General features: G+C 33.5%; 1 protein-coding gene across 6 annotated transcripts in view; it reads right to left on the bottom strand.

The window, feature by feature from the left end:
- The window catches only part of RPS6KA6 (ribosomal protein S6 kinase A6), a 166,706-nt gene that overhangs the window by 24,137 nt on the left and 115,328 nt on the right, over nt 1-27,241 (bottom strand). For 5 of the 6 annotated variants that reach the window (XM_067722337.1, XM_067722340.1, XM_067722335.1 and 2 more), the window contains 3 exons: nt 26,409-26,570; nt 21,692-21,768; nt 19,784-19,901 (listed from right to left, as the gene is read on the bottom strand). In XM_067722337.1, the coding sequence (XP_067578438.1) occupies nt 19,784-19,901; nt 21,692-21,768; nt 26,409-26,570 (357 nt within the window). Of the gene's footprint in view, nt 1-13,231; nt 13,387-19,783; nt 19,902-21,691; nt 21,769-26,408; nt 26,571-27,241 lie in introns of those variants that run through there. The other variant, XM_067722339.1, reaches the window with a different exon arrangement.

Below are 27,241 nucleotides of genomic sequence, written 5' to 3'. Positions count from 1 at the left end.
ATCCAAAAAAAATACAGAATACACATTCTTCTCATGTGATCATGCAACACTCTCCAGGATAGATCATATCTTGGGTCACAAATCATGGCTTGGTAAATTTAAGAATTATAAATTGTATCAAGTTATTTTCCGACCACAATGCTATAAGACTAGATATCAATTACAGGAAAAGATCTGTAAAAAATACAACACATGGAGGCTAAGCAATACACTACTTAATAACCAAGTGATCACTGAAGAAATCAAAGAGGAAATAAAAAAATACCTAGAAACAAATGACAATGGAGACATGACGACCCAAAACCTATGGGATGCAGAAAAAGAAGTTCTAAGAGGGAAGTTTATAGCAATACAATCCTACCTTAAGAAACAGGAAACATCTCAAATAAACAACCTAACCTTGCACCTAAAGCAATTAGAGAAAGAAGAACACAAAACCCCCAAAGTTAGCAGAAGGAAAGAAATCATAAATATCACATCAGAAATAAATGAAAATAAAATGAAGGAAACGATAGCAAAGATCAATAAAACTAAAAGCTGGTTCTTTGAGAAGATAAACTAAATTGATAAACCATTAGCCAGACTCATTAAGAAAAAAAGGGAGAAGACTCCAATCAATAGAATTAGAAATGAAAAAGGAGAAGTAACAACTGACACTGCAGAAATACAAAAGATCATGAGAGATTACTACAAGCAACTCTATGCCAATAAAATGGACAACCTGGAAGAAATGGACTATTTCTTAGAAATGCACAACCTTCCAAGACTGAACCAGGAAGAAATAGAAAATATGAAAAGACCAATCACAAGCACTGAAATTGAAACTGTGATTAAAAATCTTCCAACAACAAAAGCCCAGGACCAGACGGCTTCACAGGCGAATTCTATCAAACATTTAGAAAACAGCTAACACCTATCCTTCTCAAACTCTTCCAAAATATAACAGAGGGAGGAATACTCCCAAACTCATTCTACGAGGCCTCCATCACCCTAATACCAAAAGCACACAACGATGTCACAAGGAAAGAAAACTACAGGCCAATATCACTGCTGAACATAGATGCAAGAATCCTCAACACAATACTAGCAAACAGAATCCAACAGCACGTTAAAAGGATCATACACCATGATCAAGTGGGGTTTATCCCAGGAATGAAAGGATTCTTCAATATATGCAAATAAATCAATGTGATACACCATATTAACAAATTGAAGGAGAAAAATCATTTGGTCATCTAAATCAATGCAGAAAAAGCTTTTGACAAAATTCAACATGCATTTATGATAAAAACCCTTCAGAAAGTAGGCAGAGAGGGAACTTTCCTCAACATAATAAAGGCCACATATGACAAACCCACAGCCAACATCATCCTCAATGGTGAAAAACTGAAGCCATTTCCACTAAGATCGGGAAAAGACAAGGTTGCCCACTCTTACCACTAGTATTCAACATAGTTTTGGAAGTTTTCGCCACAACAATCAGAGAAGAAAAACAAATGAAAGGAATCCAAATTGGAAAAGAAGTAGTAAAGCTATCTCTGTTTGCAGATGACATAATACTATACATAGAGCATCCTAAAGATGCTACCAGAAAACAGCTAGAGCTAATCAATGAATTTGGTAAAGTAGCAGGATACAAGATAAATGCACAGAAATCTCTGCCATTCCTATACATTAGTGATGAAAAATCTGAAAGTGAAATCAAGAAAACACTTCCATTTAATACTACAACAACAAAAAAAATATCAAGGAATAAACGTACCTAAGGAGACAAAAGACCTGTATGCAGAAAATTATAAGACACTGATGAAAGAAATTAAAGGTGATACAAATATATGGAAAGATATACCATGTTCTTGGAGTGGAAGAATCAACATTGTGAAAATGACTCTTCTACACAAAGCAATCTACAGATTTAATGCAATCCCTATCAAACTACCACTGGCATTTTTCACAGAACTAGAACAAAAAAATTCACAATTTGTATAGAAACACAAAAGACCCCGAATAGCCAATGCAATCTTGAGAACGAAAAATGGAGCTGGAGGAATCAGGCGCCCTGACTTCAGACTATACTACAAAGTTACAGTAATCAAGACAGTATGGTACTGTCACAAAAACGGAAATATAGATCAATGGAACAGGATAGAAAACTCAGAGATAATCCCAAGTACGTATGGTCACCTTATCTTTGCCAAAGGAGGCAAGAATATACAGTGGAGAAAAGACAGCCTCTTCAATAAGTGCTGCTGGCAAAACTGGACAGGTACACATAAAAGTATGAAATTAGAACAGTCCCTAACAGCATACATGAAAGTAAACTCAAAATGGATTAAATGTAAGGCCAGACACTATGAAACTCTTAGAGAAAATCATAGGCAGAACACTCTATGACATAAATCACAGCAAGATCCTTTTTGACCCACCTCTTAGAAAAATGGAAATAAAAACAAAAATAAACAAATGGGACCTAATGAAACTTAAAACCTTTGCACAGGAAAGGAAACCCTAAACAAAACCAAAGGACAACCCTTAGAATGGGAGAAAATATTTGCAAATGAAGCAACTGACAAAGGATTAATCTCCAAAATTTACATGAAGCTCATGCAGCTCAATATAAAAAAAAAAAAACATCCCAATTCAAAAATGGGCTGAAGACCTAAAGAGACATTTCTCCAAAGAAGATATATAGATTGACAACAAACAGATGAAAGAATGTTCAACATCATTAATAATTAGAGAAATGCAAATCAAAACTAAAATAAAATATTATTTCACACTGGTCAGAATGACCATCATCAAAAAATCTAGAAACAATGAATGCTGGAGAGGGTGTGGAGAAAAGGGAACACTCTTGCACTGTTGCTGGCAATGTAAATTGATACAGCCACTATGGAGAACAGTATGGAGGTTCCTTAAAAAAATAAAAATGGAACTACCATATGACCCAGCAATCCCACTACTGGGTATGTACCCTGCGAAAACCATAATTCAAAAAGAGTCATGTACCAAAATGTTCATTGCAGCTCTACTTACAATAGCCAGGACATGGAAGCAACCTAGGTGTCCATCAATAGATGAATGGATAAAGAAGATGGGCACATATATACAATGGAATATTACTCAGCCATAAACAGAAACAAAATAGAGTTATTTGTAGTGAGGTGGATGGACCTAGAGTCTGTCATACAGAGTAAAGTAAGTCAGAAAGAGAAAAGCAAATACCGTATGCTAACACATATATATGGAATCTAAGAAAAAAACAAAAAAGGTCATGAAGAACCTAGGGGCAAGAGGGGAATAAAGATACAGACCTACTAGAAAATGGACTTGAGGATATGGGGAGGGAGAAGGATAAGCTGTGATAAAGTGAGAGAGTAGCATGGACCTATATATACTTCCAAACGTAAAATAGATAGCTAGTGGGAAGCAGCTGCAGAGCACAGGGAGATCAGCTCGGTGTTTTGTGACCACCTAGACGGGTGGGATAGGGAGTGTGGGAGGGAGGGAGATGCAAGTGGCAAGAGATATGGGAACATATGTATATGTATAACTGATTCACTTTGTTATAAAGCAGAAACTAACACACCATTTTAAAGCAATTATACTCCAATATAGATGTTAAAAAAAAGAATAAAATACATAGGAATGAACTTACCTAAGGAGGCAAAAACCTGTACTCTGAAAACTATAAGAAAATGATGAAAGCAATGGAAGATGACACAAACAGATGGAGAGATATACCATGTTCTTGTATTGGAAGAATCAATATTGTGAAAATGAATATACTACCCAAGGCTATCTACAGATTCAATGAAAACCCTATCAAATTACCAATGGCATTTTTCACAGAACTAGAACAAAAAATTTTTAAATTTGTATGGAAACACAAAAGAACCTGAATAGCCCAAACAAACTTTAGAAAGAAAAACAGAGCTGGAGGAATCACACTCTGTCTTCAGACTATACTACAAAGCTACAGTAATCAGAACAGTATGGTACTGGTACAAAAATAGAAATATATATCAATGGAATAAGATAGAAAGCCCAGAAATAAACACACACATCTTTGGTCAATTAATCTACACCAAGAGAGGCAAGAGGATAGAATGGAGAAAAGACAGTCTCTTTCATAAGTGGTGCTGGGAAAACTGGATAGCTACATGTAAAAGAACGAAATTGGAATATTCTCGAACACCATACACAAAAATAAACTTAAAATGGATTAAAGAACTAAATGTGGGGTTTCCATGGTGGCACAGTGTTTAAGAATCCACCTGCCATCCATGAACACAGGTTCGAGCCTGGGTCTTGGAAGATCCCACATGCCATGGAGCAACTAAGTCTTTGTGCCACAACTTCTGGGCCTGTGCTTTACAGCCCGCGAGCCTAGAGCCTGTGCTCCACAAGAAGAGAAGCCACCTCAATGAGAAGCCCATGCACCTCAACGAACAGTAGCCCCCACTCCCACAACTACAGAAAGCCTGTGCACGGCAACAAAGACCCAACACATTCAGAAATAAATTAAATAAAATTTTAAAAAATGACCTAACTGTATGACTGGACACCATAAAACTCCTTGAGGAAAACACAGGCAGAACACTCTTTGACATAAATTGCAGCAATTTCTTTTTGGCTCTGTCTCCTAAAGTAATGAAAAAAAATAAATAAACAAAAGGGACCTAATTAAACTTAAAACCTTTTGTACAGAAAAGGAAACCACAAACAAAATGAAAAGACATCTTATAGACTAATTAAAGGATTAATCTCTGAAATATACAAACAGCCCAGGTAGCTCAATATCAAAAAATGAAACAACCCAATCAATAAATAGGCAGAAAATCTAAATAGACATTTCTCCAAAGAAGACATACAGATGGCCAACAGGCACATGAAAAGATGTTTAACATTGCTAATTATTAGAGAAATACAAATCAAAACTACAATGAGGTATCACATCATACTGGTCAGGATGGTCATCATCAAAATGTCTACAAACAGTAAATGCTGGAGAGGGTGTGGAGAAAAGGAAACCCTCCTACGTTGTTGGTATAAATGTAAGTTGGTGCAGCCATTATGGAGAGCAGTATGGAGGTTCCTAAAAAAAATTAAAATATTGTTACCATACGATCCTGCAATCCTACTCCTGGGCATATATCTGGAGAAAACCATAATTCAAAAAGATACATGCATCCCAGTGTTCATTGCAGCACTATTTACAATAGCTAAGACTTGGAAACAACCTAAATGTCCATCAACAGATGAAATGAGAAAGATGTTTTATATACAATGAAATAATACTCAGCCATGAAGAAGAATGAAATAATGCCAATTGCAGCAACATGGATGGACCTAGAGATTATCATACTAAGTGAAGTAAGCCAGATAGAGAAAGACAAATATCATATCATTTATATGTGGAATGTAAAAAAAGGGATTCAAAATTAACATATTTACGAAACAGAAACAGATTTACAGATGTAGAAAACAAACTTATGGTTACCAAAGGGAAATGGTGGCGGGGGAGGGAAAAATTGTAGGTTTGGGAGTAATATATACACACTAATATATATAAAATAGATAAATAACAAGGACCTACTGTATAGCACAGGGAAGTATACTCAATATTTTGTAATAACCTATATGGGAAAATAATCTGAAAAAGAATATATACATGTATATATACAACTGAATCACTTTGCTGTTCACCTGAAACTAACACAGCATTGTAAATCAACTATACTTCAATTAAAAAAAAAGAAATAAAATACATCAAATTGCAAGGGAAGGAGTAAAACTGTCACTATTTGCAGATGACATGATGCTATATAGAGAAAATTCATGTCTCCATTTATTAGAATAAATTTAGTAAAGTTGCAGGATACAAGATTAATATTCAGAAATCTACTGCTTTTCTATACATGAATAATAACCTATCAGAAAGAGAAAGCAAGAAAACAATCCCATTTAAAATCACATTAAAAAGAATAAAATACTTAGGAATAAACTTAACCTGGGAAGTGAAAGACTATCCTCTGAAAAGTGTAAAACATTGATGTAGGAAACTGAAGACAATAAAATGAAATGAAAGATATCCTTTGTTCTTGGATTGAAAGAATATTGTTAAAATGTCCATACTACCCAAAGCAATCTACATATTTAATGCAATCTCTATCAAAATACCCATGACATTTCTCGGAGAACTAGAACAAATAATCTTAAAATTTATATGGAACCAGAAAAGACCCCAAATTGCCAAAGCAATCTTGAGAAAAAATAACAAAGCTGTAGATATCATGCTCCCTGATGTCAAATTATACTACAAACCTACAGTAATCAAAAAATTATGGTACTGGCACAAAAACAGACACATAGATCAATGGAAAAGAACAAGGCCCAGAAACAAATTGATGCATATATGGTCAATTAATCTCCAACAAAGGAGGCAAAACAATACAGTGGGGAAAAGACAGTTTCTTCAATAAAAGGTGTTGAGAAAACTGAATAATTACATGCAAAAGAATCAAACTGGACTACTTTCTCACACTGTATACAATAAGAAACTAAAAATAGATTAAAGAATTAAGACCTGAAACCATAAAACTCCTAGAAGAAAACATAAACAGTACACTCTTTGACATCAGACATAGCAATATTTTTTGAACATGTGTCCTCAGGAAAAGGAAACAAAACCAAAAATTAAGAAATGGGACAACATCAAACTAAAAAAAAACTTTTGCACAGAAAAGGAAACTATCAAGAAAACAAAAAGGCTGCCTACTGAATGGAAGAAAATATTTGTAAATAATATTACTGATAAGGAGTTAACATCCAAAATACACAAACAACTCATACACTCAACAGCAAAAGAACAAAATCTGATTAAGAAATGGACAGGAGACCTGAATCAACATTTTTCCAAAGGCCTACAGATGGCCAGCAGACTAATGAAAAGATGCTCAACAACACTAATTATCAAGGAAATGAAAATCAAAACCACACTGAGATACCACCTCACATCTGTCAGAATGGTTATTATCAAAAAGACAACAAACAACAAGTGTTGGCGAGAATGTGAAGAAGTGTTGGGAGAGAATGTGGAGAAGAGGGATCCCTCATGCACTGTTGTTGGTAGGACTGTAAATTGGTGCAGCCACAAAGGAAAACAGTATTGAGGTTCCTCAACAAATTAAAAATAGAACTGCCATATGATCCAGCAACTTCATCTGGGTATTTACCCGAAGAAAACAAAAAACACTAATCCAAAAAGTTATATGCAGTCCAATGTTCATTGTGGCAATTTTTACAATAGCCAAGATATGGAAGCAACCTACATGTCCATCATTAACAAATGCATATATATGTGTATATATATGTGTGTATATATACACACACATTCAATGGAATTTTAATAAACCATTAAAAATGAAATCTTGCCATTTGCAAGAACATGAGTGGATCTAGAAGGTACTATGTGAAGTGAAATAAGTCAGAGAAAGACAAATACCACATGATATCACTTATATGTGGAATCTACAAAAACAAAATGAACACACATAACAAAACATAAACAGTGTTATAGATACAAAGAAGCAGGTGTTTGTGAGAGAGGAGGGGAGTACAGTGAAGAAAGAAATAGGTAAGGGAGATTAAGAGGTACAAACTTCTAGTTGTGCAATAAATGAGTCATGGGTATGAAATGTACAGTGTGGGAAATATAGTCAATCTTTGGTGACATATTGTAACTAGACATCGTGGTGACCAATTTGAAATTTATAGAAATATTGAATCACTATGTTGTGTAACAGGAACTTAACACAGTGTTGTAGGTCAATTATATTTCAAAAACAAACAAGCAAATTCATAGAAAAAGAGATCAGATTTGTGGTTACCAGAGGCAGGGTGTGGGGGAAATAGAACTGTGTGAAGTAGCTAAAAAGTACAAACTTCTAGTTACAAGATAAGTAAGTACTAAGGATGTAATATACAACATGATAAATATAATTAAAATGCTGTATATTTTATATGAAAGTTGTTAGAGTAAATTCTAAGAGTTCTCATTACAAGTAAAAAATTGGGTTTTATTTATTTAATTTTGTATCTATATGAGATGCTGTATGTTCACTAAACTTACTGTGACAAATATTTCATGATGTATATAAGTCAAATCATTATGTTGCACACCTTAATCTTATACAGTGCTGTATGTCAATTATATCTCAAAAAACTGGAAATTAAAAAAAAACACAAAGAAATGAAAATCTAGAATTTTATACTGAGTATCTTTCAATAATATCTTTCAATAATATCTTTCAATAATAATGGAGAAAATTACCAGGGATTAAGAAGGTCATTTCATAATGATAAAGGGGACAACTAATCAAGAGGTCAAATTTATAAACGATTTATGCACCTAAAAACAGAGCTTCAAAATACATGAAGCAAAAACTGATATATCTGAAAAGAGAAAAAGACCAATCCATAATTATGGTTGAAATATGAAAGTAGACATCACGACAGTGTCTACAGACACTAATAGATTAGTAAGGAGATTTTATGAAAAACTTTATGACATCATATTCAACAATGAACAATTTCCTTGAAAGGAAAAGAATACCAATGCTCACTCAAGGAGAAATAAAGAAAACCCCAAGCCCAGATGAATTCACTGGTGAATTATAACTGTAAAATAAATAAAGGAAACCTCATTTAAAATGGAGTCTTGCCTATAGGTTGCCCTAGTTTGCTTGTCCTGAATTGCAATTCTCTGCTTCTCCCCAAATAAACTCATTTTCCTGGTAAAATAACTGGCTCTTCTGTTTTTTTTTTAAGGTCAATATAACAAATATTTTAAAAGCAATTCCAATTCTAAATAATTCTTCCAGAAAATTGAAGAAGAGGTAATGTTTCCCAACTCATTTAATGAGGCCATTATTACCCTGATACCAAAATCAGAAAGATATTACAAGAAATCCACAAACCAAAATCCCTCATCAACATAATATAAAACTTGTGAACAAAAATTTAGCAAATCAAGTTCAGTTATATGTACATATAAAAAGGATAACATATCACGACGAAGTGTTTATCCTGGGGATACAAGGTTAGTTTAACAATTGAAAACCAATGTAATTATAAATGTTATAATAAAAAACAAAAAAAAACATGTAATTTACCTCAACAGATATACAAACAGCATTTGAAAAAATCCAACATCCATCCCTAAGAAAAATGTTCATCAAACTGGGAACAGAATGGAACTTCCTCAACCTAATTAAAAGCATCTATGTAAAATCACAGCCAACATCATACTTAATGGTAAAAAAATGAATGATTTCCCTCAAGACCAGGAACAAAATAAGAATGTCCATCCTCTTCACTTCTGTAACACTATACTGCAAGTTCTAGCCACTGAAAATAAAGAAAATACATCCATGAGAAAGAATTAAAACTCTTTATTCATGAATGGCATGATTGTGTACATTGAAAAACTGATGAAATCTACAAAAAAGCTATTAGAATGTCATTTTATCAAAGTTGTAGTATACAAGTTCAATATAAAAAAAATTGTATTTCTAAATACTAGCAGCAAAAAAAATTGGAACATGAAATTATAAACAATGCCATTTATGATAGCATGAAAAATAGGAAACAGGTAAAATACACAATAAAAGATGTGTAAGATGTGTACATTGACAACTATAAAACACTGATGAAATTAAAGAAGGTCTAACGAATTGGAAAGAGATACCATGTTCATGGATCAGAAGACTCAGTGTTGTTAAAATGTCAGTTCTCCCCCAATTGACTTATAGATCCAACCCCATCTCAATCAAAATCCTAGTAGCCTTTTTTGGTGGAAACTGAAAAGCTGACTCTAAAATTCATAAAGAAATGCAAAGGACACATTTCAAAACAACTCTGAATAAGTAGAAAACGGTTGGATGATTAGCAGTACCTAATTTCAAAACTTAATTATAAAGAAACAGTAATGAAGGCAGTGTGGCAACGGAGTAAAGACAGACAAACAGATTAATGGAACAGAATAGAAAGTACAGTAAGTCCCCCACATACAAACCTTTAAGTTGCGAACTTTCAAAGATGCGAACATGCATTCGCATGTCCAATCATGTACAAGTGGCTGTGCTTTTGTGTACTTTACTGTACAGTACTGTATAGAGTACAGTAGTACAGTATCTTTATTTCAAGCCCAGGATGTCTGGAAGTAAGTGTAAAAGCAGTGGTGATGTAGCTGGTACTGCTAAGAAGCGCCAGGAATTGGAAGCCCAGAGAAAGGACAAAGAGAGATAATAGGAAGAAGAAGTAACTGAAGAATCAAAGAGATTCACGACACAGGAAATGGCAAGGGGATTTTCTTTATTTGAGGAGGCACTGTTAGTTTCTGAGGCACAGGATCTGAATGTAGAATGGTACACGAAGGTTGCAGCAGCCGTTCAGAATGCAATCCAGTGCTGTGTCATTTATGACGAGAAAAAAAGAGCTACTACCAAGATATCACTGGATCATTTTTTCTAGAGGGTAGATAAAATTGAATCCAGCAAGGAACCAGAACCTGTGTCATCAACGTCAAGCATGAGTGAAATTGCAGCTTTCCCTCTGTCTCCTACTGCTGATGATCCTTCAGCTCTACCATCTCCCACCTCCTCTCCCTCCTCCAGTCAGTAACGCTTCTTACCTCTTCACTCAATGCCAATGCCCTGTATGCCAGCTGTTGTACTATACTACTGTACTTTTCAAGGTACTGTACAATTAAAAATGTTTTATTTTTTTGTTTGTTCATTTTTTATGTATCATTTGTGGGAAAATATTATAAAGCTATTACAGTACAGTACTATAGAGCCAATTCTGATAGTTGGGTACCTATGCTAACTTTGTTGGACTTACGAACAAACTGGACTTATGAACGTGCTCTTGGAGCGGAACTCGTTCATATGTAGGGGACTTAATTTATAGAAATAGAACCATGCATATTTAGGCAGCTGATTTTTGATCAAGATAGAAATGTAATTCCACAGAGAATGGATAGTATTTTCAACAAATGGTGCTAGAATAATCAGGTGTCTGTGTGGAAAATTTAGTTTTGAACCATATATTTGCACCAAAAACAAATACTGAATCAAAATGTATCATAGATCTAAAGATAAAACCTAAAACTATAAAACTTCTAAAAGAAAACACAGGGGCAAACACTTGAAATTTTGGGCAAGGCAAAGATTTCTTAGCTATAACACCAAAAATATGCTGCAGAGAAGAAAATAAAAGTGAAACACTGTCTTTATCAACATTAGAAACAATTAAGAGAATTAAATGACAATTTATAGACTGAGAGAAAATATTTGTAAGGCATAGCTCTGATAAAGGACTTACATCTAGACTATATTAGGAACTCTCAAAACTCAATAATAAAAAAAGTGACCAAAATAAAAGAAGAGGGTAAAAGATGTCAATGGGCAATTCAAAGAAGATAAATGGATGGCAAGTAAGCACATGAAAAATGCTCAACATCGTTAGTTACTAGGGAAGTGCAAATTAAAATAATATGAGATACCATTACATACATTTTAAAAGAGCTAAAATTAAAAAAGAATGATCATTATCAAGTGTTGGTGGGGGCTTCCCTGGTGGTCCAGTGGTTAAGAATCCGCACTTCCAATGCAGGGGGCGCAGGTTCAAACCATGGTTGGGGAACTAAGATCCCACATGCTGTACGGCCAAAGAAGAAAAAAAAAAAACAAACAACAACAACAAAAAAACAAACAAATCAAGTATTGGCAAGGATATGGAAGAACTAAAACTCTCATACACTGCTGGTGGGAATGTAAAATGGTACAGGAACTAAAAAACAGTTTGGTGGTTTCTTAAAAAGTTAAATATATGATCCAATCATTCTACTCCTGAGTATTCATACAAAAATGAAAGGCATGCATCCATGTAAACACTTTCACATGGATACTCACTGCAGCTTTACTGGAATATCACAAAACTGCCAACAACCCAAATGTCCATCAACAGGTAAATGGACAAACTGTTGTGTATCCATACAATGGATTATTATTCAGTGATGTAAAGTAACAAAATATTGATACACTCCAACAACATGGATGAATCTCAAAATAATTATGAGAGAAAGAGACAAAAAAGAGTATACATTATATGCTTCCATTTATAATCATTTCGAGAAAATGTAAACTAACCCGTAGCATCAGACAGTAGGTCCCTGGTTGCCAGGGAGTGAGGGGCGGGGGATTGTGAGTTCAGGATGTGAGGCAGGAGGGAAGGATTATAAAGGAACATGAGGAAACTTTTAGGGGTGATGCATATGTTTATTATCTTGATTTTGTGATGGTTTCATTGGTGTGTAAATATGTCATGACATTAAATTATATACTCATTTTGTTGTGTAGCACCCCTCAGTAAAGTTGTTTTAAAAAATCAATGGTCTAGCCCAAAACAATAGGTTCCTCTACTCCCACTCACCAAAGTATGTTTCAACATATAAACTAACTATACATACTAAAATTTAACACTACTCTGCTCCTCATTAAACCTTATTTGAGCTTTAGTACTTTCCTGTGGATTCTGAGGGTTTACTGAAAGGTACAGGTAGTGATGGTGAGAGAATGAAAAAGAATTTTAGGAGATGGGCCTATACAAATATTGAAATATACTACTATGGCTTTAATTTCACTCATGAGGGTTTTTATTGCTAATGGGAATTTCAAAGATTAACATTTGATCATCAAAGTGCTTTATACATTCTTAATGATATTAGCTAACACTAACTGAACACTTATTATGACTATGTGCTACATTTATTAACCTGGTTTATCTTCATAACAACCCTGAGGTAGGTACTATTACTATCTTCACTTTACAGATGTGAAAACTAAGGCATGAAGAGGTTAAGCACCATTCCCAAGGTCACATAGCTTTTAAGTATGTAACACATAACTAGTAAGTAAGGATAGGCATCCAGGCAGTCAGTCAGAGTCTGGCTCATAAGTACTAAACTATACTACCTCTCAATCTTCCCTATTAAACTCAGTATTGATGTCTGAATTTTACATAATTAATTGCTGCTTTCTTTCTAAAGTAATAACTATCATATACACACAATAAGTGCTCAATGTTCACAGCACTAAGCATTCATGAAAAATATCAAAATCTGTTTCAGAAAAAAAAATCAGTTTTTCATAACAAAGTTCAACAATATTGCTTTATTATATATTCATTGAAAAAATTTAACTGAAATTAAGGACAGTTAAAGCTAAGATGGCCATACAATTTGTTATCCAAAATGGGAAAGTTGAGAGCCAAAGGCATAAACCAGGACTGTTCCAAGCAAACTGTGATATATGGTGAACCCTGTTAAAGCAAAAAGGATATAATTATTTCTGGGGTAAAATTCAGCTAAGTTATATAAGACTGAAATTGTCAATTTATATTTGGAGACAAAGACTAACTTCCAAAAACAAAGTGGATTCTCCTTAAATGAAAATGAAAATGCAGTAAACATGGCCATATCCTAAATGCTTATAAAACTTTTTAATTATTGTTTCCTTGGAAAGATGAACAAAATGCTGTTTAGTTTACAATATCAAATAGCTTCATAGCACAGTATCAACATTTTGCTACTTTCTTTTAAAGAACTTGAAGTTGTTTTAATAGGGCTTAATCTATCTTACTTCTTTTTAACCTCCCTGAAAAATAAGTAAAATCTCCTTGACAGAATGACGAGAGGATGGATGACAGATGAAAAAGCAAATGTGTCATTATCTTAGGTAATATTCACTGAATTTTCTTGATAGCTAAGAGGAAAATGAGCTCACCCACAGTACACAAAAATCTGTCCCTACATTATGAATAATTTTGCACTTTTTTCAAAGTAGATATAGTAGTGTTGGCCAGTTTTAAGAAAAGATACTGAGCTATGACAAGAATGATCACTTATATACAATCACTGGGTATTTAGTTAGATAATCTAGTTGGAAGAAAGCCATTACTAATTAAAATGATTAACTTAATGTAATCTAGACTTAAAGATTTCCTATTTTTTTAATATCCATTTTAAGTAAAAGTCAGCAAAACTCTAAATTCTTTGAACAAACACTAATACGGGAGAATAGCAATTTTCCTATTCTTCTCACAGTACTCAGATGGCAAATTCATTAAAGCTTGGAAACTACCGATTAATAATTCATCACTTCTATTTCAAATTTAATCATGTGACTGAGATAAACCATTATTTTCACTGCAGTTATTACTAATTATACTGCAAGCATTTTAATTTGGTCAAATGTATTACAATTCATACTTCCTCAGTATAAAAAACTGAGTTCCACACATAAGTAACACTTTCTGCCCTGATTAAAGGTAACAACAAATTATCCCTCACAATTAAATAAGAATAAAATTCTAATTATTGAATTTGCTAGTGCATTTCCCTAGCTTTGTTTAGACATTGTAGTCTTTCTCTAGTATTATTTGGCACAAGGTGTTTGAAAGCTATAGTACTAGAAGTTCTAGAAGTATTTCAGTATAGTGTTTTCGTTTTTGTTTTAAATTTTTATTGGAGTATAGTTGATTTACAATGTTGTGTTAGTTTCAGGTGTACAGCAAAGTGAATCAGTTATACATACATCATATATCCAATCTTTTTTTTTTTTACATTATTTTCCCATATAGGTCATTACAGAGTATTGAGTAGAATTCCTTGTGCTATACAGCAGGTTCTTATTAGTTATCTATTTTACATATAGTAGTGTGTATATGTCAATCCCAATCTCCAAATTCATCCCCCCCCATTATCCCCTGGTAACTGTAAGTTTGTTTTCTACATCTGTGACTCTACATCTATTTTGTAAATAAGTTTATTTGTACCTTTTTTTAGATTCCACATATAAGTGATATCATATGATATTTGTCTTCCTCTGACTTACTTCACTCAGTATGATAATCTCTAGGTCCATCCATGTTGCTGCAGTTGGCATTATTTTGTTCTTTTTTATGGCTGAGTAATATTCCATTGCACATATGTACCACATATTCTTTATCCATCCCTCTGTTGATGGACATTTAGATTGCTACCATGTCCTGGCTATTGTAAATAGTGTTGCAATGAACATTGGGGTGCATCTATCATTTTGAATTATGGTTTTGTCTGGGTATATGCCCAGGAGTGGGGATTGCTGGGTCGTATGGTAGCTCTATTTCTAGTTTTTTTAAAGAAGCTCCATACTGTTCTCCATAGTGGCTGTACCAATTTACATTCCCAACAACAGTGTAGGAGGGTTCTCTTTTCTCCACACCCTCTCCAGCATTTATTGTTTGTAGATTTTTTGATGATGGCCATTCTGACCGGTGTGAGGTGATACCTCATTGCAGTTTTGATTTGCACTTCTCTAATAATTTGTGATGTTGAGCATCTTTTTATGAGCTTTTTTTTGCCACCTGCATGTCTTCTTTGGAGAAATGTCTATTTAGATCTTCCACCCACTTTTTGATTGAGTTGTTTGTTTTTTTGATATTGAGCTACATGAGCTGTTCATATATTTTGGAGATTAATCCCTTGTTGGTTGCTCCATTTGCCAATATTTTCTCCCATTCTGAAGGCTGTCTTTTTGTTTTGTTTATGGTTTCCTTTGCTGTGCAAAAGCTTTTAAGTTTAATTAGATCTCACTTGTTTATTTTTGTTTTTAGTTTCATTACTCTAGGAGGTGGATCAAAAAAGATCTTGCTGCAATTTATGCCAAAGAGTGTTCTGCTTATGTTTTCCTCTAAGAGTTTTATAGTGTCCAGCCTTACATTTCAATATAGTGTTTTAACTGTAAAGCTGCTGTTCAATATAGACTAAGTAACAAGTAATAAGCTTTGGTATACTTAATTTCCATATTATCGGAAAGAAGTAGGTGAACGATAACACCTTTCCTCTGAGCCTTAAAGGGTTATAGACCTCTTTCTTCTCCATTCCATCCACATAATCCAAGCTAATCAAGCCCTTTCTTCCTCCAGAAAGTCTTGCCTAACATGTGGTAGACTGAAAAGAGTACTGGAATGAAAATCAATTCCAGCTATGCCACTCAGTGTATGACCATGGACAAGATAAATTCTGCACACCTTGGTTTATCTCTCTGCAAAATGATGGACCAGATCCCACCTAGCTCTAGAAATCTATGACTTTTAAATATGTGAACAAAAAACTTCACTTAAAAGCAACTTCAAGCCAAAAATGGTAAAGAAATATTTACATAAAACCTGACCACTTATTTCGAATTTATAGCCATTCACAGTGGTACATATATACAATAGAATATTACTTAGCCATAAAAAGGAATGAAATTGGGTCATTTGTTGAGACGTGGATGGATCTGGAGACTGTCATACAGAGTGAAGTAAGTCAGAAAGAGAAAAACAAATACCGTATATTAACGCAGGTATGTGGAACCTAGAAAAATGGTACAGATGAACTGGTTTGCAGGGAAGAAATTGAGACACACATGTAGAGAACAAACGTATGGACACCAAAGGGGGAAAGCCGCGGGGGGCTGGGGGTGGTGGTGTGATGAATGGGGCAATTGGGATTGACATGTATACACTGATGTGTATAAAACTGATGACTAATAAGAACCTGCTGTATAAAAAAAAAAGAAAGAACCAAAACAGCCAAGACAATTTTGAAGAGGAAGAAGATGTGGTAGTGATAAGGTGTGGAGACTTATTTATGCAATAACAAGACTTTTAAAATAAAAGTAGTGTAATGTTGGCATGGGAGTGGGCAAGTACCGTATGTCAATGTAACAGTTCAGAGTGCTCAAGAAATGACCCACATATAATGAGAACTTGGTGTTATTATAAATTGGCATTATATTGATTAATCAAAAAAAACCGACCACTTATTTCAAATTTATAGTCATTCACAATAGGAAAATATTTATATTTCTATATTGGACAAAACAAAGCTTAGAGTGTAAATTAACAATGCAAGGTATACTTGAGGAAAAGATTAAATAGCTTGTGAAAAGAGTATTCAATTAAGTATTTATTATGCTAGGTATGATAGGAAATGCAAAAGTGAATATGACATTTAAAGCTCCCTGAGTGGGAAAAGTAAAAATGCATACAAATGAATATATAACCAGGGAGAAAGTGATTAAGTACTAATACTCTAATAAAAGTACATACAATGCAGTAATAGGAATGCAGTTGAGGAAAAGCACAAGTTGCTCTTTTTAAAGAAGGCAAGGGAGGAAGCCACAAATAACCGTCCTGTAAAAACTTCTACTGGGCAATTCTTTTTTTGGTCAAGGGTGTATGTATTTGAAATAAGTGACATTTTACTTACTTAAATTATTGTAAAATTTAGATAGAAATGCCTTGTAATTAATCAGGTATTACTGTGTTTATTTTTAATATATTGTGACACCATGAAAATTTCATTACTCTCTTGCCTCTTCTACTTTTGTTTTGTTTACCAGATTCTTCTCCTTGTCCCCACTGTTTAACAAAAGGGAAGCAGCAATGTCAATGTTCTCAATGCTGAAACTATTGTAGCAATAAGACACACAAAGCTAACATGACTTCCACTATCACCCCCACCCCCACCCCATTTAATTGAATGAACAAATTCTAGGAACTGTGCATGGACAGGAGGCAAACAGAATCATTTTCTATATGCTTCTGATAGTGATACTCACCAATGTCAAGAAAACCACTGGAGGGAAAAACAACTTATAAGGAACTATAATTGAGTAAAACAATTGTCATGAGGTGACAGTAAATGTTACAGTTCTCCCAACTAAAGGGAACTAGTATAAGGAGTTATGGGTAACTGAACAATAGTTTACCTTCATCACTAATTTAAAACGGACAAGAAATTATCGAACTGTTAAAATGTACAGATTTTTTTTAAAGTTCATATAGCTCATTTGCTCAGTAATCTGCCACCATTTTCAGAAAAATTCCAAAGACAGAACTAAAGTAATTTAATCCATAAAAAGGGAATACATGAAAGACCTTGTGAAATATTTCAACATCCCCCAATATATTTTTCTATGTTAATTTCTCCAGAATATCAGACTAAATGAGGTAAGAATAAAACTGAATTTTGATATCTATTATTCCTTAAGCATTACACAGACGCAAACATAAAACACATAGAACATGGAAAACCAAAAATCTAAGCACAAGTGGCATATAAATCTCTATTTCAGCATTAGATTCACTGTTGCTAGTTATTTTTTTTTAGAGGAACACAAGAGTTTCATGTGTATAGCTTTAAACATTGGAATTGTTCCTTGGGAAAATGTACTTTTTGACGCATGACTTGGCTGATTAGAAAATACATATATTTAATGAATAATATTAGTAGTTTAAATCACTTTATAAAGGGAAATCTGACAAATTATAAATAAACCAAATTGCATAGAAATGGAATTTTGGAATTGGAAGGAATCAAAGGGAGAACTTAATCCCCAAATTTTACAGATGAGCAAACTGAGGCAGGCAGTTAGTAGATCAAAAACTAGCACTCAGTTCTCTTGGCTTCCAATCAGGTGTTCCTTTTACTACACCACACAGCACACTTGTGTTATGGCTAAGATCCAAACACAATCCCCTCCCTGTGTTTCTAATGTTTGAAAGGTAATGATAATCAAATCCCTGATTTTTTTATTCTACAGTGATCAGGATACAAGATTTACTACATAATGTATCCTACAGATTAGCTAATGTCCCTGAGACAATTAGGTTTTATCATTAGCAGATATTAAATACAAGCAAATCCTTTTGTCTTAAAATGTTTTTTACTTCAAAATGTAGCTTAAAAGCTTCAGGGCCCTATAAACCACATGCTGACAACTTTGGGTTGTTGTTTTAAAACTTAAAATTTTTAGACTATAAATGTAAGAATTAATATTGAAGCCTTGACCTATTATTTTTTCCCTAAATTAAGTAAGGTCAGTTACTTTGAAACTTCACTAATAACGACAGCCACTAGCCACCTGTGGCTATTAAGCACTTTTAAAATGTAGGTACGTCCAAATTCAGACGGGCTATAAGTATAAAATACACACAAGAATTTGAAAAATTAGTATGAAAAAAGAATGTAAAATCTCACTAATTTTTAAAATATTGATTAGATGTTGAAATATTTTGGATATACCAGGTTAAATAAAATATATTATTAACATTAATTTTGCCTGTTTATTTTTTTTTAATGTGACTACTAGAAATTTTAAAATTACATACGTGGCTTGCATATTGAACATTTCTATTGAACAGCTCTTAGCCATCAATCGTATATATCTAGGTACAACTGATAAAAAGTTTGTATATTCTCTAAGAATAAGTTAACATATAAAAATCACCTACATAATCACTAGTCAATGTCTGTGCTAAAGAAGATATGATGTGTAAAAACATATTAAATGCAGAAACCAACTTTAGTTGGCTTTATGTATTTTTCCTCAGTAGATTTACATTTTTGGTTTTGGTTAATACTGGAAGTGGTTTATATTCCCTGATCACATGTGAACTGATAAGAGAGAAATGTGTCCCAGAAGCATGGCAAAAAAAAAAAAATTCAGCCTTTGTCTTCTTCAATCCACACATATATGTGAGTTGACTTAAAAACAAATACTGTGATTTAAAAACAAATACTGACATAAAACACCATCAGATACTCTGCGAATGCAGACTAGGCTATAACTTAAAGATTTCAGGAATTAACAGTAATTCAACAAAACAAAACATCTATAATTTATACCTTTGCTCCATCTGAAATACTGTCCCAGTTTCCACCACTCAAAGGGAACTTTCCATTGCCTATACGCAGCAGTATCTCTTCAGGAGTATCATTGGGGCCATTAGCAAATGGAGTATATCTATTAATAAAAAAAGATTTAAGTATACATAAGGGCCTAACATATATATTAAATCTAATTGAAAGTGATGAGTATAGAACTACAAGAATATATTTACTATAGCAAATTAAGAATACCACCTAAAATTTCCCTTTACTGTTCATATCAAATTTTATATTTCAAACAATAAACTTAATCCTAATGAATTATTTAATAAAATGAAGAGTCTTGCCTACAGCAATCATTTTTTTTGCCTTTGATCAGTTAATCAATGTAAAATAAAATAAAGGTAGCTTTTTATGTAGCTCTACATTCTGAAAATCAGACCAGAATGAAACATGCAAATTTTATATTCTCACGGGCATAAGTTAGCAAACCAAATATACCTACTATGAAGAAATTGTTAATTTTATATATTCATAATATATTTATTGAATTGGCTCAAATTTATTCATTAGCATTTTATCAATATTATCAGTGAAAACAAGTTAACAATAGTTTTAATTAATGTTTATGAAAAACTGGTTAAATATTTATATCAATGTAACAGAAAAATCCTCTATAGCCATTAAAATTATTACATGGATCAGTATTCACAGACAGGAAGACAAATACATTGTATGAAGTTAAAATAGTTTAAAAAATAATTATAGAATGACAAAAAGTGATCAGTTTTATACCATTGTAACAAATGGAACTAAAAATGGTATTCAAATTTGGGAACAGAAAGACTTATGGTTAAAGAGTATGAGGAAGATGTCTTAATATGTTAATGTGTTAATTCTCTCATGTAACCATTAAGTTGACAAAAACACACATACATATGCACACACACAAAATGTTTTGTTTAGTCATAAAGTAAATATTTGAAAGCAGCTATCTAGAAATTGTATCCCATGGTTTGAAACCAATACTGCTGATTGCTGTTCACATGAAAACTTGAGCTACCCTTAACTTTAGCACTTGCTGTGGTCTATAACTATTTTGCCTATGTCTAAAAGTACGTGGAATATACTGACATGTAATTATCACCAAGCCAATAAATAATTTAGAGTCACCATTTTCATAACTTATCTTTATAAAGCTCCTGCTACATCAAGCATATTTAATTATACTAAATGGCTTCTTTAAAAACTCACACCTAAGTACAATTATATTATAATTCTTCAAATTTCATTCTACACATTAGACTTTGCTAAACCTAGCCTTTATCTACGGCTACACATTTTTACTCCTAAATAAAAGTGCTACTCATTATTAAAACAGCACTTGTATTATTTATAAATTAACAATATTAACACAATCCAATGGTTACATTTTTTAGTATTTCTTTATCCTTTTAAAAGAAGGCAGCTGTGCGTGTTTCTGTAGTTTAGTATTGTTACCACTTTATTTAGCTTTGTTATAAAGCTCGATCTTACTAAATCTCTATTGCCAAGAGAACCAAAATTCAAGTACTTAAAAAAAATTAACACCAGCAAGTTCAGGGGTAAGCATCTGCTGAACCATGAAATTATTTCATGCTCAAGTAAACATTTTCAAAAAGTAATGCACTCAAATGTAAAATATCAAAATAAAAATAAATGCTTTATTTTGAAGTTTTAGTTCTAACTGAACAATCTTTTAATTATATATCTAAATAATGCCTCCTTAAACACCTTATGTTTTTTTAATTTTATAAGTATATAATATTTTGAAATATTGATAGCATTTTCCTTAAGGTTATTTTCATCTGTCCTCTTTCTAGATGAAAATATACAGGTGAAATTCAAATAATGATGTGAATTAATTTGAGTATATAAATTTCTTACCCGGCCAACATTGTGTAAAAAAGGACTCCCAGACTCCAAATATCACAAGCAGCATCATAGCCTTGTTGCATAAGAACCTGAGAAAGAAATACTCATCTGGTACTACTCAGTATAAACTCAGTTTTCTCATCTAAAAGAAAGTTGTGCTTCTAATAATCTCACAAATGTTCACAATTTAGCTCATTTTAATCTTTTCAAAAATAAATTCACAATGTTAAAGGGAAAGTCTTCTGCAATTAACAAGCATTCAATAAGTGGCTATTAATGTGATTAAGCAACATGAGTGATACAAAAAAACAGCCTTTAAAGATATGATCCCTGACCTCAATGAGCTTTCACTCCTCCTCTCAGGAAATCCAGACACATCAAAATTTAAAATAATATGTATAGAGAGCTTAATATATTCTACACAGAGTACTGTCTTTTAACCCTAACACTGACTCTATGAGATAGATATTACTTCCATTTTGAAGATGAGGAAACTGACGTAAATGGTAAGTAATTTGCCCAATATCACAAAACTAGTGAGTAGTGGAGCAGGCATTCTTACTCTAGTGTCTGTGATTTTAATATCTATGATAATTGCCTCCTTATTACACAAGAGGTGGTAAGATAATATATAATCTCATGAAAGCAAGATGAATTTATATTTTATATACAAGGCTCATGTCTTAAAAAAAAATCAGTATATTTCTGGATCACAAACACACATTTGATAAATTCTGAATGGTTTTGTTAATTTTTCATATAATAATTTAGGTAGCTTTTTTCTTTTGAGACTAGTATTAATAAAAATCAAATAACATATTTATTATATATTCATGTGAATATTCTCTGTGAAGTTAATAGCTAGTCTGAGGTGAAATGAGGCCTTTTTTTAAATTTAGAAAAACAAGCCCACTGCTAAAGCCTTTAGACATAGGAACAAAATAGAAACATTATTAATGCGTTAACACTGGGGACTGTATAACCACCAGAATGGACATTTCATTTATAAAAGGCTAAAAATATTAATGTTTAGCTTTGACAATGGCCAGACTTGAATAATACGTATCTAACTAACTTAAAATTCAAGATATAATGTTTTTTTCATAGTCAAAGTGTATTTATAAGAGCACACGTATCTGCAAACTTGGGAAGCTGAATAGGCTATCAAAATACCTATTTAACTGGCTTATGTAAATAACACTAGTGGAGACTACAAAGGCCCTAATAAATAATGAGGTAGAGCTAAACAATTCACATCACGATAAGCCTAACCTGGCATCCTCTAGTGAAACATAAACCTCTCCTGCTTTTTTCCCTTATCTCTTTCCTTTTCTCATCACTTCCTTTTTTTTAAAAATACATTTATTTATTTAATTTATTTATAATTCTTGGCTGCATTGGGTCTTTGTTGCTGTGCGCAGGCTTTCTCTAGTTGCGGTGAGTGGGGGTTACTCTTCGTTGCGGTGCACGGGCTTCTCATTGCAGTGGCTTCTCTTGTTGTGGAGCATGGGCTCTAGGCATGTGGACTTCAGTAGTTGTGGCTTGTGGGCTTCAGTAGTTGTGGAGCACAGGCTCTAGAGCACAGGCTCAGTAGTTGTGGTGCACAGGCTTAGTTGCTCTGCGGCATGTTGGATCTTTCCGGACCAGGGCTCGAACCCATGTCCCCTGCATTGGCAGGAGGATTCTTAACCACTGCTACATCAGGGAAGCCCTCTCATCATTTCTTGCAGTTCTGGGCATCACCATGTTTTCCCTGGTTCCCTTAGGACAATATTTTTAAAGGTTCCCGGATGATCCAATGCAAAGCCAAGGCTGAGGGACTGCTTAGTGAACTAGTTGGACAGGCAAGGGTTAATCAGTGAGTCAGCTATAGGTATTTCATACTCCCAAAACCTTCAGAGTTAATGAGAAGAAAGGCACTGGAGGGATCATATTGCTTAATCTAATTAGGATCAATCATGAAAAACTTGGTTTAGCTTTACCACACACTTAAACCCATTTTGTAGCTGTAAAGGAGAGGCAGTCTACTTTTGTTCTAGATCTCAATGTCCTATTAATAGTAAGAACATACAGCCATAAAAAAAAAAAGGCAAGGTAGCGGGATGAAGGAAAGAGTACAATGTAGAAAGTAACGTGCTTCACACCTTCTTACTTGCATCAAGTTAAATACAAAGAAGATAGAAGTCAAAATTAAAGTAGTTAAAGACTTTACTTTCTCTCTCATTTGGCTTCCCAAATCATCAAAATGTAAAATAGACAGAGATGCTCATTCAGATAAATTCATATTTGGAGGAAAACATATGACAGCCTAAAGCCAGAGCAAAGCAGGGTAATTTCACATTTACTTTTTAAAAAGAGTTGCAGGCATAGCATCCATCCAATATATTGTAAATTCCTTTAGTTCAGGATCATTCTTAGACCTCAGTAGACATTAAATGTCAGTTGAATAATATGATAGATTTGCTTTTATAAAAGAATAAATATTTTTTGAGATACATTAATTTTTGTGACATAGGTATAGTACAAAAGCACATCTATTAAGTAAATAAGCCTTAAGAGGTTGACTGAATTGATGCATATCAAAAAAGTGAATGAATATTCCTATTGTTCAGCTGAAATTAGTACTACTAATTAGTTTCTCTTTTAGCAAATAAGGGATCTTAATGAACTGTGATGAATAATGAATTTATACTCTCATAAATGCTATTATTTATTCAAATATCTGCATGGATACTTGAATCTTTCTGATTCTAGTTGAAAAGATAATGCATTTCACTTCACTAATAATTTTTGAAGGGGTCTGAAATTTTAGAAACAAATCTTACCCCAAACCTGTTTTACATTTATAACAATTTACAAATATGCATTGATTGCTAGCAGAGGCTTCAGCTCTTGATAATAAAACTTTTCAAAGCATTTTGAAAATACAAATTATAACCTAGCCAAAGGTAGTTCAGACACTAGAGGCATTAGTTACAGACAAGTGGTCTCCACATGCCCACCTGAAAACCTTCACTATTACAATGGTGAGAGTGTCTTACTACAATGGAAGTCTGTTAGGATAAAAAGTATCAATGGGCTGTATTCTACTCTGCAGATTTGTACTCATTTACCTAGGAAAATGTTTACCTAGCCGTTAATCTAAAAATGTTTACCTAACCATTAATCTAAACACAGACATACTGTATATTTTTCATTTTAATGAAATGAGAAATATACAGTATACCCTATATTTAACAGAAGAACCTTAATCTCAAATTTCTATCTTCCTATTCTATAAAACCATTAAAATGCCCTAGAAAAGCTAATTTTTTATGCCTAAGATATCTCTTACATCTGGGGGCAGTACAATAACCCCTTCTTGGATCATGCATGCATCCCAATTTTTGTTTTGGGACATACAGTTTCTATATATTTTAATGTGATAAAAATTTGTACATTCATTATTGTATGAATATAATTAAAATATAGATTAGAGCACATTCTCTGCATACATACACAATTTCTTACAGGGAAAATCTTATCATAAAAACCCTGTAAAGCAGGGTTCTTCCTCAACATTAACATCTTAAAGGAAGATTTAATAAATTTTAACATGGGAACTTTCCACTATTAGAAAGTTATTTTCCTATTTTCTATGTTTCTATTTTCATCACTAGAAATATTATTTTTCTAATAGCTACATTAAAATACAGATTTATTGATATTTCAATATAAGAAATATGCTGTGTCTTGTATTATATCTGATGTGCAATATTATCCATAAAGGACTAGTATTTAATGCAAAAAAAAACATGCACATGAGATAGGAATTCATCCTCAAATTATTTTATTCTTCTTCTGACTTGGAAAATTCAATTTTTCTAACCTGAGGATATCTGTGTATTTTCATTTGTGTTAAACATCCGATAATTCATATGACTTAGCATTATTCATAACATATAAGAACAGTTCTTGACTTTTACAAAGAAAACTTATAAACAATCTATATGACCAATGCCATCCCTGATTCATTTTTCATCACCCATACTTTCACTGCTGTGGGAGTTGCTACTGTCAAAGCTCCCATCCCCATTATCAGAACTGACAGACTGCTGGAGCTTGCCAAATGTGAAACGTGCACCCCTTGACTTCCTCATCTTCACCTTTCCTGTCTCTTCTAAGATCTACATACGAATGTTATTTGCCAAGAAAAACCCTACCGCTTATTAAAAAAACCCTGTGAAGCTGTTTTCTCCATGAATTAGAAGATCTTAAAGATAATCGGGGATGGCATTGCCCATGTTATGTATAATGCTAAACAATATAAATCACTTCATGTTCAGCACAAACCAAAATATCTGAAAATCTATCCTGGCTTTGTTACACAGTGAATGCTGATATTAAGTATTTTGAGCCTCAGTTTCCTCCTTTAGAATATTTAATATGTTTAAGGTGAGGTTATCTTCACTCTCTGCCCTGCTCTAAAAGGGTATGATTCTGAAACCACCATGTAACCCAGCAGAATAGAATAATCTGATTATTACATTCAGGTTGGTTTCAGATGCTAGTTATTAGTTTGAATATTTATATTGGGAGTTATCAGAATTCAATGATTTAAAGAGCTTTATAGCTGGGAAAGGACAAGATAACTCAGCTTTTACCTACCTACCATAACATATACATGATATCAAATACATTTAACTAAAGGAAAAGAATGAAAGGCAAATACTGAAGTTTTAAAGAATACCTCAGGTGCCACAAAGTTTGCAGTGTAGCATGGAGTTAAAAGAAGTCCATTTTCTCCTCGAAGTTGTTTTGCAAACCCAAAATCACAGATCCTAATGGAGTCTGCATTGGCTGATTCATCCACGTATAAAATATTACTGGGTTTAAGATCACGATGAACAACCTTGAACATTAAAAAAAAAAGCTTTACAATTCTATAGCTAACTAAATATCTGTGGAATAAAACATTGTAAGTTAATATATTTCCAGGAAAGGGAAATGTCTCAATCATAAAATTTTGAAAATGATACTTTCTCCAACCATGATGGCCCTGACAACCTGAAGTACACAGACAAAATTATCTCTATCAGACAGATGTGCCAGGTTTTTTATTTTTGTTTTTTTCTTTTTGCGGTACGTGGGCCCTCACTGTTGTGGCCTCTCCCGTTGTGGAGCACAGGCTCCAGACACGCAGGCTCAGCAGCCATGGCTCACGGGTCCAGCCGCTCCGTGGCATGTGGGATCCTCCTGGACCGGGGCACGAACCCGTGTCCCCTGCATCGGCAGGCGGACTCTCAACCACTGCGCCACCAGGGAAGCCCCAGATGTGCCAGTTTTTATCAAGCCACCAGTTTTGTTAACCACTTCCAATCTCAAAACTCAATTATCAGTTCCACTTGTAGATATAATGGACTAAGACCCTACTCAACACCCCCTCCCCACGGTAAACAACTATAAAACCTAAGTAGAAAAATCAACTACCTTGAAGGTACTGGGGAATGAGCAAAAGGAGACAAGACTCTGGTGGGGAGTACATACTTGTCACAAAGCAGATTTTTCAGCACAAACCCTCCT

Source organism: Pseudorca crassidens, chromosome X, assembly GCF_039906515.1.
Source record: "Pseudorca crassidens isolate mPseCra1 chromosome X, mPseCra1.hap1, whole genome shotgun sequence".
NCBI lineage: Eukaryota > Metazoa > Chordata > Mammalia > Artiodactyla > Delphinidae > Pseudorca > Pseudorca crassidens.
The sequence above is the reverse complement of the archived record's forward strand: the minus strand, read 5'-3'. Positions and strand labels throughout refer to the sequence as shown.